Here is a 20,080-nt window from a genome sequence, read left to right as displayed (position 1 = left end):
AACAGCTATTTTTTTTTATTTTTTTTTTATTTTTTTTTTTAAAGATTTTATTTATTTATTTGAAAGAGGATGAGAGAGAGAGAGAGAGCACATGAGAAGAAGGAGGGTCAGAGGGAGAAGCAGACTCCCTGCTGAGCAGGGAGCCCGATGTGGGACTCGATCCCAGGACTCCAGGATCATGACCTGAGCCGAAGGCAGTCGCTTAACCAACTGAGCCACCCAGGCGTCCCACAGCTATTTTTTTTTTTTAAATTACAAAGCTTTATCATTGTTTATTGTTTCCTTTATGAGAATTCTAATGACCTATTAGCAGATCGGACAAATGCTTATATTTCTTTTCCTGACAACTTCAATGGTCAAGTTCTCACTGCGTAGTACCTAGGGGTGGCTACTGAGCACCTTTACAAAGGATAACTAATTGTACTTTGGGCCTTAGAACTGAGTTTTCTGTTGGTTAGAGCTTAGTATTCTGACTACGCACGTGAACTTATGATAGGGAAGTACCATCCCTGCCACAGATCATTTGGCAATGTTTGGAGACATTTTTGCTTGTGACAACTTAGGGAAGGTACTACTAGCATCTAGTGGGTAGAGGCCATGAATGCTGCCACACATCCTACAATGCACAGGATAGCCCCCTAAAACGAAGAATTATCTGGCCCAACATGTTAACAGCAGTGGGGTTGAGAAAACCCTGCCATAGGGAGCTCTAAAAAATAGACTTGCTTAGATGTTTGCTTTTCAAAGTGTGGTCCGTGCATCATCAGCTTTGGGATTACCCAGGTTATCAGTCTCTTTGAAAGCTCCCCCAAGTGATCCTAAAAGGCAGGCAAGGTTGAGGAGCATTGTCTTAGCTTTTCTCCCAGTATTCTTCTCTCTTTGCAAGTTGTTATGGCTATGGGTATGTGGAGTTTAACTGGAAAAATAAAATTTTAAAAAACTTTATGCCACATATAACAAACATCAAAGACGGGGTCTGATTAACATAAAGCCATGTTTTCTTGAGAGTTGCAGCAAGTTTCTTCAGTATGTTGCATTTCAAACAAACCAAAATGTGATAAGGGTCAGGTTTATCTAACTACCCATTGAATATATTGGCAGGAAGAATTCACAAAGGAGGGCAGACCCACTCAGCTAGGGTCATGTATGCAGCCCAGAAGCACAATGATGCAATATATTTGCTTTTCTTCCCTGGTTTTGTCACTTGCCTCATCCAATCTGCTGACTTTGGAACCCAACAACTTTCTTCAGTATGAGCTTTGCAGCTGAATTACAGTAGAGGGCATGATGAATATGAAAGGCGTAAGAAAGGTGAATTAGAAAAGTGGCAGATGGAAACATGTAGTGTTTTTATTTATGTTCTCTATTCTTGTGCACAGTGCACTTTCCATTTTAGCTAGTTAGGTTCATCCATCTACTGGATTTTCTCCTGTCACCAAATAAGTATGAGTTCTACTGAGTTTTACAGAAATTTCTGGCAGCATATGGGATATTTCCATTCCCCCAATAATTCCCAGTAGTGTTAAACTGGAATTACTATGTATGGTAATTCAGCCTTAGCTGAATTAACCATAGTCCTGTGGTTTATAGTAATAAAGGGTAATACACACTCAACTAAGCATCAGTGTTTAATGCTAATCATACATTATTTAATTTTTGCAATAATCCTCTGAGCCTGTTCCCCTGCCCACTTTACAGATGAGAGGACAGAGGTATAGAGATATTAAGTATTATTAATTTATCCACGTTTGCACAATGGTAAGAAGTTAAGCTGTACTTCAAACACAGGTGTTACACTCTTCAGTGCATGCCCTTCATCCCCTTCACCTGTATATTTATTCAGGTCTCTCTTTGCACACCATCAGCTAGTCCCCGGGATTTTCTGAGGAATAGCTGGTTACACTAAGCAAGTCTGGACTTTGTAAGGGATGATTACGTCATTTTCAAATGACCTTGATACTGAGACCTTTTTCTAGGAAGCTGCATCCCAGCCAACATTCCTCTAAGAGTGATTCTTCTGCCTTTCCAAAGTAGAGAGAAAGGCCTAGTGACTCAAAATACAGTTAGTTCTTATTGATGATAGTGTTTTCTATGCATATTTGTAATTCCACTGGTTTCTTATTTAACTGCCTTGAAGTTGTCTTTATGTTGTTGTTCACATGGTTTCTGATTAAAACATCATGATACTAAGCATTGACTAGAATATAAAATCTAACCAAAGGTAGCTTATTGTAATTTCTTCTTTTAAACTTTTTAGAAATATGGGACGCCTGGGTGGCTCAGTAGTTAAGCATCTGCCTTCAGCTCAGGTCATGATCCCAGGGTCCTGGGATCAAGCCCTGCATCGGGCTCCCTGCTCAGTGGGAAGCCTGCTTCTCCCTCTCCCACTCCCCCTGCTTGTGTTCCCTCTCTCGCTGTGTCTCTCTCTGTCAAATAAATAAAATCCTAAAAAAAAAAACTTTAAAAAATACTTTGCTTATCTTAAAGTATTCATTGATTAACTTTATTATAATAAGTGTAGTTCTCAAGCATAATTTTAAAAAACCCAAGGGTCATAAAGATACAAAATGAGCACATGTCAAAGATTAATTCACTAACAAAGGAACTGGAGGACATGTTACAACTGGTTTAGAGGAGATGTCAGAGAACCACAAATTTATATGCAGTAAAAGAATTTTGGAATTGATTTGCCACAACTGGTCTGTACACAGGGCAGTGATCAGTTGCATCCCACCAGACCACAAATAATTTCCATTTCTATGGGCAAGAATTACTTGCATTGCTGTTAACTTTCTAGAAGTTACGTTTTCAGAGTTGTGAAATACCATGTCTACAGACAAAGGTGCACAGGTTGGGTCAGGTAGTCCCGAGAAACTCCACCTTTCCATCAAAAGATGATCCAGTAATCTCTTTTGTTTATTCCAGTACCTCAAATATTTCATTTAAGTACTAGCCTGTGGACGCATCTATAGTACATGTTTTATTCCTTCAGTTATCCATTACATACTTACTGTCTGTTATCTGCTTGGAACAATTTAATAGGTATTGTAAACACACCAGGAAATGTGTAGGTTTGTGTGTATGGGTTTGTATCTTTTTGTTCAGAATCTATTTTAATTAGATTCTGACTGCTATTGTAGTGTTTCTATTAGTGACCCATTTAAGTGGATCTTATGACTGAGAATATTGGAAATTATTGTAGTGATAAAATATTTAGCACAATGTAGTTTATCTGGATGACTCTTCTTTTTTAAAGATTTTATTTATTTATTCGTGAGAGACAGAGAGAGAGAGAGAGAGAGAGAGAGAGGCAGAGGGTGAAGCAGGCTCTCAAGGAGCAGGGAGCCCGATGTGGGACTCGATCCCAGGACCCTCGGATCATGACCTGAGCCGAAGGCAGACGCTTAACGACTGAGCCACCCAGGCACCCTGGATGACTCTTAAATTGAGACATGTATATGGTTTTGACTTACAGAATTAGAATAATAAGAATTTATCCAGATTCTTGACCAATTTGAGATAATTTCATTCTGTAAAAGCTTTTTTTAATTTTTCCAGTTATATTGAGGTGTAGTTGACAAATATGTATATATTTAGGGTATGCCACTTGATGTTTTGATAAACATACGTTGTGAAATGATTACACAGTCAAGTTAATTAACATCCTCATCACCTAACGTAACTGTCATTTATTGTGTTATGAGAACATTTTTTTTACTCTCCTAGCAAATTTTAAGTGTACAGTGCAGTATTAATAACTATGGTCACCATACTGTATATTATGTCCTTAGACCTTATTCATCCTGCATAACCTAACCTCTGTACCCTTTGATTAATGTCTCCTCATTGTTGCCACCCCCAGTCTCTGGCAACCACCATTCTATTTTCTACTTTCTATGAGTTTGATGTTTTCAGATTTCACATATAAGTGAGATCATGCAGTATTTGTCTTTTGGTTCCTGGCTTATTTCATTTAGAATAATGCTCTAAGCTCCATCCATGTTGTTGCAAATTATTTTCTTCTTTTTTTAAGGTTGATTAATATTCCATTGTGTGTGTGTGTGTGTGTATCTCACTCTTTCTTTATCCGTTCATCTATCGATGGATACCTAAAACCTTAAAACCTTTTTTTTTATTATGTTCAGTTAGCCAGCACATAGTACATCATTAGTTTTTGTTGTAGTGTTCAACTATTCATTTGTTGTATATAACACTCAGTGCTCATCACAACACCTGCCCTCCTTAATACCCATCACCTGGTTCCCCCATTTCCCCCAGCCCCCTCCCCTCTGTAACCCTCAGTTTGTTTCCCGGAGTCCTAGTCTCTCATGGTTTGTCTCCCTCTCTGATTTCTTTCCGTTCAGTTTTCCCTCCCTTCCCTGTGGTTCTCTGTGCTATTCCTTACCTTAAAACCTCTTCTAAGGAAATTTTAAAGGGATATAAAAATGTGTATATTTTTATGAAAAGCAGTAGATACTCATTTTTTTTAAATTGGGCAACCATATAACAATAAGGAGGAAACCTAAAATTTAGTATAATTACTTACGATTGCAAAGGTCATATGCTGTGACGTAATTTTTTTCTTGTCATTTATCTATATTCCTATTATTCATAATATGAATCATTCTCTATACAGCATTGTATTTTGCTTTTATCTCTTAGCATTTTGTTGTGACTGTTTTCCAAGTGATAAACTTCAAAACTATTTGTGAAGCCTGAATAATATTTTATTTTAGAACCATTCCCTACAATTTATTTTAATAGTACTTCTTTTTAGTGATTAGATAATTCAGTGATACTTTATTACTTATCTATTCACTAAATCTCTATCTGGGTTTATGAGTATTTAAGTGATATATTAGTTACCTATTAATGCATAACAGATTACTACAAATCTAGCAGCTTAAAATGATACAAATGTCTTCTCACACCACTTCTGTGGGTTAGGAGTCTTGGCACAGATTAGCTGGGTCCTCTGTTCAGAGTCTTACAAGACTGAAACCAGGGTATCCGTGAGGCTGAACTCTCACCTGAGACCTGAGGGTCCTCCTTCTCCAAGTTGATGTGGTTTTTGGCAGAATTCAGTTCTTTGTGGTTGTAGGATTGAGGTCCTCAGCTCCTAGAGGCCACAAACCATTTCATGACATGTGATTCTCTCCACGACGTGGCAATTTGTTCTTCAATGCCAGTAGGAGAGCATCTCTGCTGCTTCTTAATTCTCTGACATCTTCTATCTGTGACCTCTAGACACCTTTTTTAAAGGGCCACCTGATTAACCTGAGCCCACTGAGTGTAGTCTCCCTTGGAATTAACTTAAAGTCAACTGATTAGTTGATTTATTTACAACTGCAGAACATCTTCACTTCTGCCATATAACACAGCCTAATGAGAGTGATACTCTCATAGATTTATAGTCCTCACTCATACTGACAGGGGTACAGGATTCTACAGGGTGTGAATACCAGAGGGTAGGAGTCTTGAGGGCCACTTTAGGTTTTTACATCACAGACCGATTTCATTTGTTTAGTGATAAATGCTCCCTTTATCATATACTGTTAGATATTCTGATATCTTGTGTAGTGTTGTACATGTATTTTTCATTGGTAAGTCATTTTTGTGGCTATACCATTTTAACTAGTCTAGAATTAAAATGTATATCTTGCAGGCAAGTCCTACTTAATTCATCTTTTCTAAATTTCTCTTGTTTATTTTTCCAGTCAAATTTTAGACTTTATTTCTCAAGAAACAAAAATTCTGTTTGGATTTTGACTAGAAGTGAATAATACCAGTTTGGAAAAATTTGACATTTTTTGTCAGTATTGACAAAGTGGTTAATATTTTCATCTTGAAGCACATTATTTTTCATAGTTTATAATGGAATGAAGTTTTTTAATGTTTTTATAACCATAATCTATAAATACTGAAAATTGTATGTTTGCCTTTTTCTGATACTTATATTTATAGCTATTATTCTTTCTGGTTCATTTCACTGCCTAGGACTTATAGAGAAAAGCTAAGTAATAGTAGTAACCTAAACAACCCTTGCCAGTGTTACTCTCATTTTACAAAGTTTATTAAATTCCTTATATGAGTTCTGATCATTTGTTTTGTCTTTTTAAAAAAGGTTTTCTGTGAAAAAAAATAAAAGGTTTTCTGTGTTTTTACAACCATAACCATGGTTTTCTGTTCCTTGTGTTCTTTGAAAGTTTGCAAGTGATCATCTGTGGTATTTACTATAGTCAAAATTTAGGAGTTTATACTGTAATGGTATTTAGAATTTTTAAATGTTTTTATTAGATTCATGATTGTATTTGTTTAGCAGATTTTCATAATTTACATTCCCAGAAATCCATTCTGTAAGATTTTCTTTTCTTCTTTTTTTTAAATTTTATTTATTTATTTGAGAGAGAATGAGAGAGAGCACGAGAGGGAAGAGGGTCAGAGGGAGAAGCAGACTCCCTGCTGAGCAGGGAGCCCGATGCGGGACTCGATCCCGGGACTCCAGGATCATGACCTGAGCCGAAGGCAGTCGCTTAACCAACTGAGCCACCCAGGTGCCCCATTCTGTAAGATTTTCAAATTAAGTAAAATTAAAAGTATTCTAAATTTTTGTCATTGTATATTTTATATCATCTTTTTCACTTTTGATTTCATTATATTATTGATCTTACTTTCTTAGCAGATTAAATAGAAGTTTATTCTTTCTAATACAAAGCGGGTTATAACATTCACTTCTGTAAACACCATTGGCTTCCCACCTGCTCAAGGATGTGGTTCAGATTTCATGAGAACCAAGCCCTTTCTAAAGGTACAGGATCCTTCTACAAGTTTTCAGATTTCCCTGGTGCCACTCAGTAGGTGTGCCAGTTATTCCACAGTAACTGCAGCCACTACTCCAGTCTGTTTGCAGAACATTCTATAGCATTTTATGCCAGGTTGCTGTATAGCAAACTATTCTATGTATAATTCTCAGGACATTATTTAAATATGGAAGCCATTCATTTTGGACAGTTATTTGACTGTTCGTTATCATATTCTTATGACCTTATAGGGAAATTTGTCAAGACCCATATGACTGATGATCTTATTGACATTTTGGTCTTTTAGCCAGATTATGAATTAACTTCTGCGTATCATTACTGGTCTTAGTTATAAGGTCTGGAATTTTAACATTCTCTGGCCAGCCAGGCTCTTTAGGAATGAATGATCTTCTGGTTAGGACTGTGTTAAAAAACAAAAACCAGAACTTGGTTTGGACTATTTTGTAAAGAATAATCTAATGACTTAATACTTCATTTTGATGATCTAAACATACACACTTGCCTACTCTTCAACCCATATTGAATAGGTTGTCAAGTATATAGTTTTATTTTCACTAGTGGTTTTTCAAATGCATCTTGCACTCTTTTTATTCTCTTCTACCTGCATCTATTGTCCATCACTTTTTAAACCCTTTCTACCCTTGTCCAAACGTAGCTCAAATGTCACATTCCTCCGAGAATATTTTCATGACCCCTCCAGGCTGTACTGAGCATGTTCCATAGACTTGAGAATTCGTCTGACACCTGTCCCTTTGGTATAACCATTGATTTCTCACGTCTTTCTTCCTTAGCTACAGTGACCATTTCCTAATGGTTTTGTATTCTTAATACTTAAAACAATATCAGAAACATGGTCACTCAAATTTAAAAGCAAATGTTTAGATGTCTTCATAAATTCCGAGTGGTTGATTTTCCTCAGGATAATTTTGATAAGCACTAGGTATTATACACAAATGATGAATTATTGAACACTACATCTGGAACTAATGTGTACTATATGTTGGCTAGTAGTATTTAAATTAGAAAAAAAGTAATTGTAAGTTTATGACAGAAGAAACCCATTTCTCTGGGGCTAATTTTAAATATTTTGCTTTTTTGGTAACTTTTAGTTGCAGAGTCTTTAAGAACCTCTGTTTATCGGGCGCCTGGGTGGCTCAGTCGTTAAGCGTCTGCCTTCGGCTCAGGTCATGATCCCGGGGTGCTGGGATCGAGTCCCGCGCCGGGCTCCCTGCTCGGCGGGAGGCCTGCTTCTCCCTCTCCCACTCCCCCTGCTTGTGTTCCTGCTCTCGCTGTCTCTCTCTGTCAAATAAATAAATAAAATCTTTAAAAAAAAAAAAGAACCTCTGTTTATCATCTCCATAGGAAATATTTACCACAGCTTTAACATGAATTGCTTTATGTAAATTGTGCCGGGTAAAATACTTTGTGTCATGCACAAATGGATACCTATAAGAGTGGAAAATGGTATACTTTTGAGTTTAGCAACGTAAAAACTTTAAGGACTAAATAAAATATAATGGACCATTTTTCGAGCACAATTTTTCCATACCAGGCAAGAGTGGGGAGAAAGGAGACCTAGGAAGAGAGTTAGCATTTTAAAATGTACATAGTAAAATGTCATTGTTAAATACTGTGGTAGATACCATAAAGACAATTCTTGAAAGGTTATAAAAGTTTGAAGTAGGAATTTGCTACCTCCCTATTTGGGAATAGTATGTCAAAAATGAACTAAACTAAAATGAAATAAATATTCTCACATACTCATGTCCATGTTTTATAGATGAGAAAACTGTGACTTAAAGATATGAAGTTGTTTGCTTAACCTAACCTACAGTAAGACTCTTAACCTGCTTTGTTCTCATTCTAAAACCAGTTCTGTATGTTTTATGATGAAAATGGAATAAAACAAACTGGTGCCACTTCCCTCCATTTTACTTCCATCCTGTATACTTTTTTTCCTTCTGCTTGTAAAGGAACTGCCCATACTAATATCTCTCCTTTCTAGATTCCCCTTCCTCTGGCTCTGCTTCTATTGGCTTCAGTTTAAATCTTCTTCATTCTCAACTAAATTATCCCTCAGCTTCTCTACTCTGAACTATGGACTCCACGTCTTACCATTTAGGAACAAGCAAATGAAGCTTATTTTCCTCATTAAATTCTCTGATTATGCCCCTATTTGTTTAATCAAAGGAGTAGCCAGTATCACTGGCAGTATCTTAAATCTAAAGCTAGGTTTGTCTTTTTTTTATCCTTATAATACATAAGGTCTCCCTTTACTGTCTGATTTTTTCCCCTTCTTCTCCCTTTGAGTCCCTTTGCTGTTTCATAAACATTTGTAGGCTCCAGAGGTGAAAATGTAAGCTCTCTCCTCTGTGTTTTCTGTGCTTTCTTCCCATTTATTGTAACCCATGTCTTTAACTTCAGCTAAAATTACAATATTATCATTTTCCATCTTTACAGGGAGCTTCTGGCTAATATTTTTAATTAACTACAAGACAATTCTAGTAGGAGATTCCACAGGCTGTTTAAAATCGATGTGCCTTAAATATAATTTCATATACTTCTCCATCCTCAGTGCATAAAATAATGTCTTTTTTGTTTCTATATATTGGTAAGTAGGATCGTGATAGACCTAGTTGCTCAAAATAAATGCCTCAGATCCACTTTCAAAGCTTGCTTTTAATGCCACTTCCTTTAATATCCCTGAACTCTTGTTATTCCCAGATACATTCTGTTTTTTCGGGATTTATCTCTACTGTATTAAGGCTGACCTTCTTCATCACTGCCTGCTAACTAGTTTCTTCCACCTTCAGACTATGCTTTCTAAAACAGTTAAGATTTTTCACTTACAAGCATCCATTGGTTCTTCGTGGTCTGTACTGCAAAGAATTCTTAGGATTGTGTGGAAAGGGGATAGGTCAGAATTTCAGGTGAGTCATCATGTATATTCTGAGGAAACATTCAGTGTACAGAATGTTTTCATGACAAAGAGGTTAAGAAAGTGAAGCTGCATGAAATATTCTTGGATGAAGGTAAACAGTATATGAGTGAAAAACATTGTAGGGGGCATGAGGAAAAAGTCCCCGATTCTTACCTAGCATAGCTTGCTATTAACAGTCTCACGTTGACATCTTTATTTTTTAAAAAATATTTTTATGTTTTTTTATTTTTTTAGAAAGTGTGTGTGCGAGAGCAGGGGTGGGGGAGGGACAAAGGGCTGGGGGGAGAGACTCCCAAGCAGGCTTTACGCCCAGTGCCAGGCCTGATGTGTTACTCTATCTCACGACCCTGAGGTCGTGACCTAAGCTGAAATCAAGAGTCAGACGCTCAACTGACTGAGCCACCCAGGCACCCCTGGCATCTTTAATTTCTGTCACTATAGCTCACAACCTGTGGTTTATTTATACTTTGTTACTGGAACCTGCCATTTCACAGCCTTTCTGTGTTAGTTTCATTTTGCTCCTGTGACAAAGTACCACAAATTAAGTGGTTTAAAACAACCCCAATTTTTAATGTTATCGTTGTGGTGGTTAGAAGTTCAAAATGCATTGGACTCACTTAGTTAAAATCAAGGTGTTGGTATGACTGCATAGTTTCTGGAAGTTCTAGGGGAGAATCTGCTTCCTTGCCTTTTCCAGCTTGTTTTGGCCAAAGTCATTCCTTGGCCCATGTCCTGTTCCTCCATCTTTAGCGTGCATAACTCCAATCTCTGACCTTTGCCTCCATCCTTATAATCTGTCTCTATGAATATCATTCTTTCACTGCCCTTTTATAAGGATGCTTTTTATTGCATTGGGCTTACTTGAATCATAATCTCCCATCGCAAAATCCTTAATTTAACCACATCAGCAAAATCCCTTTGACATGTGAGGTAACATGTTCACTAGTTTCAGGATGTGAACGTGTTTGTGGCGGGCATTATTCTTCCTACCAGAGTGACAACTTCACTTCTACTTTATCCTAGACCCAGAAGTCCCTTTACCTTAAAAAAAAAAAAATCTTTATGACCTAACTGAAATGCTTCTTCCTCTGAAAGCTCTTTGCTGTGACTTCACCAGACAAACCTGAAGTAGAATTAATAGATTCCTCCCTCTACTCCCTCAGCACATTATACTCACCATATGGCAATAGGGCCGGTCTAATAAAGGTCTACAAACCTTCTTTATTAGAGTGCATTGCATTGTCTTTGTGTCCCCACTACACCATAGTACAGCATCCTGTAACTAGTATATGCTTAATAAGTGTTTACCAAATGATGAGTTTGAATGCCAGAATTCAACTTCATGTAATAGCAGCCACGTTCAGTCTGTCATTCATTCACTTTTTCAGCTAAAATTTACTGAGCATTGGAAATAAAAAGATGAATTAAACATATTCACCCTGGTGGGACTTCAAGTCTGGGAAGATAGAAAGACGTATAATTAAAGCGATAAGCTAATAGCTTGAGGTAGGATGTAAAGAAAGCTGGTATATCTAGAAAATGTCTCAGGTGACAGGATGTGAGTTGTGTCTATGAGAATGTTAACAGTAATGGCAACAGCAGTCAACTGCAATGTAAACAGTAACAACCGCAGCTTTCATTTCTTGACTTTGTTGTGTGTGCCAGTGCTCTTCTAGGTATTATGCTATATACTGTAGTGATACCTATTTTTCAAATGAAGAAACTAGTCACAGAGAGGTTATTTGCCCAAAATGACACAGCTAATAGGTGGTGAAAGTGGAATAAGAACCAAGACTGACTGCTCATAACCATTGTAATATGTTCATTTGGTGTAAGGTTTAGTAGTGGTTCACATGGCGTCATATGGTGATGGTATTAATAGGAAATAGGCAGATAATTTCAGGTCCATCCATCCATAATTTGAAGCTACTTGAAATTAGGTCATTGATAGGATGAGCCTCCATGTGACAATAAGAATGTACATAAGAACATCACTATATTTATATATAGTTGGCATTGGGATTTGTGGGTAAGGATTTTAATCATGCAACAAGTACAGCAAAGCTTGGATGTCTATGACTAGATATATTTGATCTGTCTTTCAAGATAAGATACAATAAATTATGTCAAAGAGGTTTGTAAAGATTATTATTGTAGAATGACCAAGATGTTGAATCTGTGATATGCTACATGTTTTTTCCCCTAATACACAGCATTTCAAGAGGCTCAATTAAGGATCTGGACGTTACCAAACTGATGCTTTCCAAACCAATTGAGTTTTAAGAAATAAAATTGCAGACTAGCTTGTGTGCCTTATAGAAGTGAAATGAGTGGGGAAGTAGTATTTTGAACAAGAGTAAAGTAATAAGATAGTTAAGCTGGAAGGTCTTGCAGTGTATAGTTGGATCCTGGAGTTGTTTGGGTAGTGCTGGTGAAAATCCCACTGAGAGAGGAACTGATTCTCACTGCTAACCTGAAGGCTGAAGATAGCAACTTGAAGATTTCCTGCCGCTCCAGTTAGTGCATTGGCTTGGAAATGGAATTCAGGGTTTAGGAATCCATGACTCAGGCTTGCGCTGTAATGTGGCAGTTCATCAGATGCATTTGTTGAGTCGGCTTTTCACACTAGGTTTCATTTATGTCTGTATGTGAACTCAAAGTCCTTCTTTAGAAAACCGAAACAGGCTATCGTCATTTTTTTTAAAAGATTTTATTTATTTATTTGACAGAAAGAGAGAGAGACAGCGAGAGAGGGAACACGAGCAGGGGGAGTGAGAGAGGGAGAAGCAGGCTTCCTCCTGAGCAGGGATCCTGATGCAGGGCTCCATCCCAGGACCCTGGGACCATGACCTGAGCTGAAGGCAGACACTTAACGACTGAGCCACCCAGGCGCCCCCAGGCTATCATCATTTAAAGGAGCTGGAGTTAAAATAGCTTGTTCACAGTGCTTATTTTAAAAATTCACTGACTTTCTGACTAAAATGATGATGGTATCACTTTACTGCAAGTGAATAGATAGGGATTTTGTTTTGTGAATTAAAATGTGTCTTAACAGACTTTTATTAATGCGAATGAATTACTCATTTAGAAATATTCAGAGGTAAAAAAAAATATTCAGAGGTATCTGTGGCAGTAGGAGAGCAAAATATGTGACTGTCAAACCACCATTTCAGCTTCTTCATTTTTAATAAAGTCATAGTGATTGAAAGCTGAATACGATCAGTCCTCAACTGTCTTGCAAAGAAACTTGTGCTGTCATGGATTGACAATATATTTGAACTGTGTTCTGACTTGCTACTTTTTGAAATTCAGTCTTTCACCTCTACTATCTCAGTCTTAGACAAGAATAAAAGAGGGTTAATTTTTCCAAGAAAGATAGTGTTTTGTTTCAGTTAATTTCAGATGGAATCTATCACCCTTTTGAAATCCAAATACTAGGCTAATGTCCCTTCTAGTACTTGTAATAGGAAGAAATGATGTATCTTTCCATAGCTTTCAGAGACAGTGTACTTATTTTCAATAGAGACAGTCTTTAAATTCTCTTGAAGTATCTTTTAAGAGATTTTTGAAAGATAATTGTAAAATTAAATTTAAATCTTTAGAGGCATAGAATTTATGATTTCTTTTTGACTCGGAAGAATGATACAGAATAAAATCATATTCTATTGTAGCATGGAATATTAAAACGTGTGTTTAGTAATTTATATTAGAAATAAGTTGTTAGTGAAATAGTCTTTTTGATGGGATTGTTTCCACTTACTTAAATGCAGTTGGGTCCTCTAAAGAGAAATTCTAACCCTTTAAGGGATCTTAAGATTTTAAAACATGTTGGGGGCCTTATGGAAAAATAATTTTGGCACTACCTGTTTGGATTTTACTTAGCAACCACAACATAAAGGATAACATGATACAGATCCTGTTCACATTCTTAACTCTTGTGATACCCATTGCCCCAATTGTATGCATTATCAAAAGTCAAACAAAAATCTTAAAATATTGCTATATATTTTTTAAAAATATATGTTTTTCATTTTATCTTTGCTTTAGGGAACAGCCTTTAAAACCTGGAAGATGAAAGCTCCGATTCCACACTTGATTCTCTTATATGCTACTTTTACTCAGAGTTTGAAGGTTGTGACCAAAAGAGGCTCTGGTAAGCAGTGTATCTTCCTTTATTCTCATTTTATGGCTTGAAGTGATGGTGCTACATTCACATATGTGCCATTTGTGGAGAGATTGAGAATTAATGGGGGCCCGTATTGTGGAAATACTGCAGACATATTTTTAAATGAATGGAGCTTATTCATAGGGAATTAGAAAGGTGAGAATAGGTTGAAAAATGTGGCTTATATCATAAATTACTATGAATTTGAAGGGATTCAATACCAAAAGCTTGTACTTTTATTTCATTTTATAGTATGATTTTCAATATTCTTTTATAAAGAGTGTCATTTTAACTTTTGCATGGAAACATTGTGACTTACTTTAGTGTTAACTTTACTGTTACCATTTCAATATCAGTTATGCTTAGGACAGATTCTTTTTAGTGTACTTCAGCTGATTTGCTGGATTATTTTGCAGGTATTTAAAGAAAGCACCAGAGTTATTAAAGAAAATATCATGGAGGAACATTCTAACATGTTAGTAGAAAGTATAGAGGTAGACTGGTAATAGGAAAGGAGCTGCTAAATAGAATAACGTTGAAACTTATGGAAAACTTTGTGTTATAAGACATCTTGGTTTTCAGCTGATTGTTGATACTTGGAGTGAGTGAAATGTATGAGGCAATTGTATAAATACTGTTACCGGTGTGAAGTTTTATTTTGTCTGATAAGTGATTGATAATATGAAGCCTTGCCACACTCACATTTTATGTGGGATTACAGAATTTTTGAAGCTATAGCTTTTGAGTGTAATGGAGGAAGGAATGTATTGTGTTTAGTTGCTAGAACTAGAATGTGTTGTATGTTAGTTCTAGAGAGACAGAAAAAGAGGAGATAATGTGCAAGAGGCTGCAAGGTGTTGTGATTATCAAGAATTGGATAAACAAAAGTATCTTGGGAATTCAGAAAGGAGAAGGAATGAAATGGCCTAGATGGGGCTACAGCGACCATTCTCAGTCCCTTAGGTTAAGAGGCTTCAAACTCATATTGATTATCTAACGAAAAAGGCCACATGCAGGGGAAGTAGAGAACAAGTCTGCTATCATGAGCGCCCTACCTCCTTTGGATGAAAGTCTGGGGAGAAATTGAGGGGTACTTGTGCATGGATAAGGAGATGATGCAGGGTTGAGAGTTAAAGGAATTTTACGGAGCCTTTTGGCTCTAGAACTTTTTGGTTACTGTACAGCTGTTGTATCTGCCATTGATGTGGTTGTAGACAATGTGAGAAAATAGTTTCTATGCTGACACATTATTTCATATGTTCCTCTTGGTGGATTTTTTTAAATGGAGAAAACCTTAGAGCAGGATTATGATGTAGTGGCTTTTGTAATTTGAGTGGATTACTGGCAAATACCAGATATTTTGATTTCTTTGTGTGCCACTTGCACTGAAACCTATGGTAATTACTGTAGGTACAAGAAGGAGCAAGTCGTGAAGGAAGCTGGTAATTTCTACAACAGCGTTATTTTCTCCAATGGTAATTTACATTAAAAGCACTTAATATGGATCTTTGAGATACTGGCCACATAGAAGGGAAACACTTAACTGTCTAAGTATTATAACAAAATGAAACTATTCAAAATAGAAATATTGAGTGAATCTTAAAAACTTATTTTTTTCTGGTTATGATACTTGGTTACATAAAATTTTTTTCAGTTCTTTTTGTGTATGTTGGATTTAAGATTGATGTATTGAAGTGCAAATGTGACTTTTTTTCTACCATCAAACAGTGGTGAAAGGTGCATTCTATATAAATTCTAATCTGGGGGAAAAACTTTTATTAAATTGGGATTTACTTTGAGTAGCAAGGGAGCAGAGCTAGAAATGTGGGACAGTTGGAAAATTCATAACTCCTGCTCCAGAGACCTGAGAAAACTCAATGACCTGTCTCAAAATCAATTTTTATTTTAATGATATAATTATTTTGGGAGGGTGGTAATAAAATGCTGCTCTAAGTTTGGCATAAGTTCTGAGACCTTGTTCTCCTCTATTTACAAATACAGTTGTCACATGGCTACTTAATACCTCCCAAGCCAAATGTGTTTTCTCTATCATAATGTAAAAATGATAAATAGGACAGATAATGAGATTAAGCGGCAGGTTTGATTTGTTTATTTTTCTGTGTAATGTGAATTAAGATAGCTTCTCCCACTATGTGTGTTAAGATCCATCTGGATGAAGGTTTGCTTGTATGATTTTTGAATATTAAGCGTGCAATTTAGGAATAAATAATATTACTTTATCCATATACTTTCATAGCTGACGCTCATTTCAGCTGATGCCTGTTACCATGGCACCTTTGTTGAGAGAAGCAGATATGTAGCTTACTGAAGAGCATCATTACTGATCTCCATAGATCAAGTAGAAGAGGAGTGCACTTGGCATCTTCTCCTTAAAAGATTAATGGCTCAGTCTTCATGCCTGGTCCAACCTATAAAACCAGAGGCATCAAGGCCGGGGAATAAAAATCTTTGTTGATGTTTGATCTCACATATTAACCAAGAGGGCTACTTATCCTTGTTCTTTCTTCTTCTTATTTCTTTTTTAATTTTATAAATCTTTTTGAATACAGTTAACATCATTTAAGCCCAATGCTTTTCATGTGTCTTTTGCTAGAATATTATTTTTAATTCACTGTGATTACTAGAAAACCAGAACTAGGTACTTTAATAACCAAGAGCATATTAAATATGATTATAGTACATATTAGTAATGTTGAATTTTTTATGTCACATTACTTATGTATAGCATTGACTTTAGATAAACACATATGGTAATTCTATAAAAATGTAGAAGTAGGTATTTGTTTCTCATTAACACAACTAATTTGAAAGCAATAGGATCTCTTCATAAACAAACTGGAGATGTAATTTTTTTTTCATTTGATCATTTTTTTTATTATGTTTGTTAATCACCATACATTACATCATTGCCTTATACCCCCATTGCTATGAATTTAAGGAACAAATTAAATATAATGAAGTTATGTCATCATACCATCCTTGATTGAAATACTAAAAATTCAGTTTTATGATGTTTGGGTTTAAATATCACTTCGCGTATATATATGATTATAACAGGCAAGGATTGAATCTAGTGTCTCAGGTCATGTTCTAAAGTTTTGCCTGCATTTAGAATGAAGGCCTTTAATATCAGTGGAAGTAGATATTCAGCCTTTGTACCCAATAGATTTTCTTTTGGAACAATTTTCTACCTCGTTCTTAGTTTTTATAAGCAGCATTTGAAGAAAGAGGCAAAGACTATCAGTAATACCCATTCTCCTCTAGTTTATGAAGCACTGTAGCAATTCAGTAAATAAACATTTGAGTTGCTGTCATTTGTAGAATTCTGTACAAAAACCACATGTTAAGCAGATGCTTGCTTGGAGAGTCTGTATCTCCACCAGTTCAGAAAGGTTTGCTTAATGTTCTTGTTAGTGTGTGTGTGTGTGTGTGTTTCTCCCCTTTTCTCTTCCCTCATTTTCTTTCCTTTTTCCATTTCTTCCTTTCCTCCTCTGTGCTGCCTCCTTTTTGCTTTCTCCTCTTTTCCCTTCCTCCTTCCCTCCCTCCTTCCACCCCTCTGTCCTTTTTTTTATTAGTGTATTTGTCTGCAAACAAAAGAACCTATTTTGAATATTCCCACTGTGTGTTTGTAGAACTTTTTTAACTACAAAAATACTCTTATTACTTTGTTTGAAGGGTTAAAGTCCATGAAATACCATGTCTTCAAATGGTTATTTCAAGAGTGTAGCATGGTCTCTGTTCATAATGGCTATTACCTATTTTTTATTTTGTGTGATTAAGAGGATTTGGATTATGATTCAGAGGCAGGGACATAATATAAGCTGTTGAAGGACTGTTATGTACAAAGTGTTGGTATAGTATTTTGGGGAACTAAAGTGTGGGTTGTGATTTGGTCCAAGAGTTGGGGTCGTGGAATATAAATTGAAGCCAGAGGGACCTGGATATAGAGAATTGGGAAGAGAAAGGTATCCAGACCTTTTGTTTGTTTGTCTTTGTGCTCATATCCATCTCCAAAATATGAATGCAGATACCCTGATTTATATATGCTTATAACCTTCACAGTGCCACATATGATATGTGTTTCAGTCTGGATTCCATAAAATGTCTTCATGCAATGATGATTACATGAATGTATGAATGAGTGACTTTAATGTTCAGGCTGGGTTACATCAGTGAGGATACTACAAGTGTTAGAAAAATAAAGGTAAAATGAAATAGAGAAGGATTTGGAAAAAAATTTTTTCTTATATAGAAATTGGTATAATGTATAATATGAGATTATTGAAGTGAAAGATATAAACTCAGAATAAGCAGTATCTAAGATGTGCTAGGGTTTATATGAAGACAATGAACCTTTGCAAATCATGAGTGTCTTCATGAGCTTGAAGTGCAGTTCAAAATGTGCTAGAAGGGAAGGAAAATGATTCTTTAAATATTATTGCATTGGAATTTTACTACATTTAGTGCTGCTTTAAAGAAGTATTGTCATTATGCCAACATTTTGTTTTAATGGTATTGCTCAATATATGCCACCATGTAAAGGGTGTAGTTCATGATTATGGATACACAATAAATAAGCAACTGACTTCTGTATAGGAAAAAAAAGTATTCACAATTATTAGAGCATATGGAGAATAGTAGGTGGCTATAGTACTACAAACCAAAGAGCGTATCTTATTCTAGAAGGTATTTAAGATATGTAAAAGCTACTAAAAACAGCCATCTATTAAAGAGTAAAAGGTTTACCACAGGGAGTTTATCTTCTCTTCATTCTAGAATATGACAGTAGACACCTGTTTGTGTAAAATGATTTAGATGCAGCAAGAGGAAGTCTCTCAAGAGGTTTTCGTTGATTTGTAACTCCAAGCCCAAATAATTTATACAAGATAATGGTAGTTAAATCACCAAAGATACAGTTTAGGTTCTAATCTAATCTTTGTATTTGTTATTTCTGGATCTTCATTTCTTTAAGGGAAATAAATTATGCTACTGTGTAAATAAATTTAGATTTAAGTGAGAAAGTTTTGGTGGGGTGTTTCCGTCTGATGCCAATGTGATATATGTGCGTCAGCCTCGTGGGCAATCCAGAAAATCAATGAGCTTAATTCCACATGATTAAGAAACAACCTAGTCCCCCAACATCTGCCTTTTATTATGTTACCGTGTGTTTATTCCCAGTTTGCCAAATATGTCAGAAAGTATGAAGCATTTCTCCTGTTTTTCCTTTGGGATAGCTTATAAGAGCAAACTTCTGAGGCTTTTGTTTCTTTACTTTTCGAAGGAAAAAAATATACTTTACTTTTTCTTGGAAAAAAATTCCCCCCTTCTAATGTATCTTGTTTTTAAAATAAATTTTGAGGTTAGATCTAGAATAATTTTATTATTCATTTGAAATAATGTCTTGAATTAGACTAAGTCTAATGAATAAATGGAACTTAACCCTGACAAAATTATCCAATATATTTGTTTAATAATCATCTGATATACCTAAAAATTTCACCATAAACTTGTTCACCTTTAATGTCGGTACAATTTTATATAGAGTTGGTGTAGATTAATGTCATTTGTGGAGACTGATGCCTGGTTCATGGTGAATTTACGTGGAGAAGATAAAAGTCAATATGGATGAGTCTTGCAAGTTGAAAAGAATTTAAATGGAAGAGGAATACTCCAAGTTAAAAAATATATCAGTGTGACATTGTATCAAAGGGATAATAAAAGATATATCCTTCTATGCATGTAAAGGGAGAAATGAGGAGTAGGGGCGGAAGTGAGCAGCCAGTTGATGGTGAGCATTTTAAGTCACATTAAGAAACTGATGTTCATTCTAGAGATAGCACAGAGGTGGCAACTGGAGGACAAACAGATGAGCCCCTGATCCATGATGAATTTACTGTAGGCTTGAAGATGATCCTTGAGGTAGCTTGGAAATTAGGGACAGTTTTGTGTTAGTATCCTAACAAATAAGCAAAAAATTCAGTGGCTTAAAGCAACACAAATTGATCATTTTACCATTGTGGAGGTCAGATGTCTGAAATAGGTTGGTAGGACTGTGTTCTTTGTGCAGCCTCTAGAAAATCTGTTTCAGGCCATTTTCATGCTTCCATTGGCTACCTGCATTTTCTGGCTCAT

At 35.9% G+C, this 20,080-nt stretch overlaps 1 protein-coding gene across 1 annotated transcript in view; it reads left to right on the top strand.

Moving 5' to 3' along the window:
- Positions 1-20,080, top strand: part of IL1RAPL1 (interleukin 1 receptor accessory protein like 1) — a 1,391,691-nt gene that overhangs the window by 179,154 nt on the left and 1,192,457 nt on the right. The window contains exon 2 of the mRNA XM_073902198.1: positions 13,810-13,915. Within this exon, the coding sequence (XP_073758299.1) occupies positions 13,834-13,915 (82 nt within the window). The 5' untranslated portion in view covers positions 13,810-13,833. The remainder of the gene's footprint in view (positions 1-13,809; positions 13,916-20,080) is intronic.

Source organism: Callorhinus ursinus, unplaced genomic scaffold (assembly GCF_003265705.2).
Source record: "Callorhinus ursinus isolate GAN/ISIS: 27379988/994484 unplaced genomic scaffold, GSC_fseal_2.0 scaffold16, whole genome shotgun sequence".
NCBI lineage: Eukaryota > Metazoa > Chordata > Mammalia > Carnivora > Otariidae > Callorhinus > Callorhinus ursinus.
This window is presented reverse-complemented; position numbering and strand designations above follow the sequence as displayed.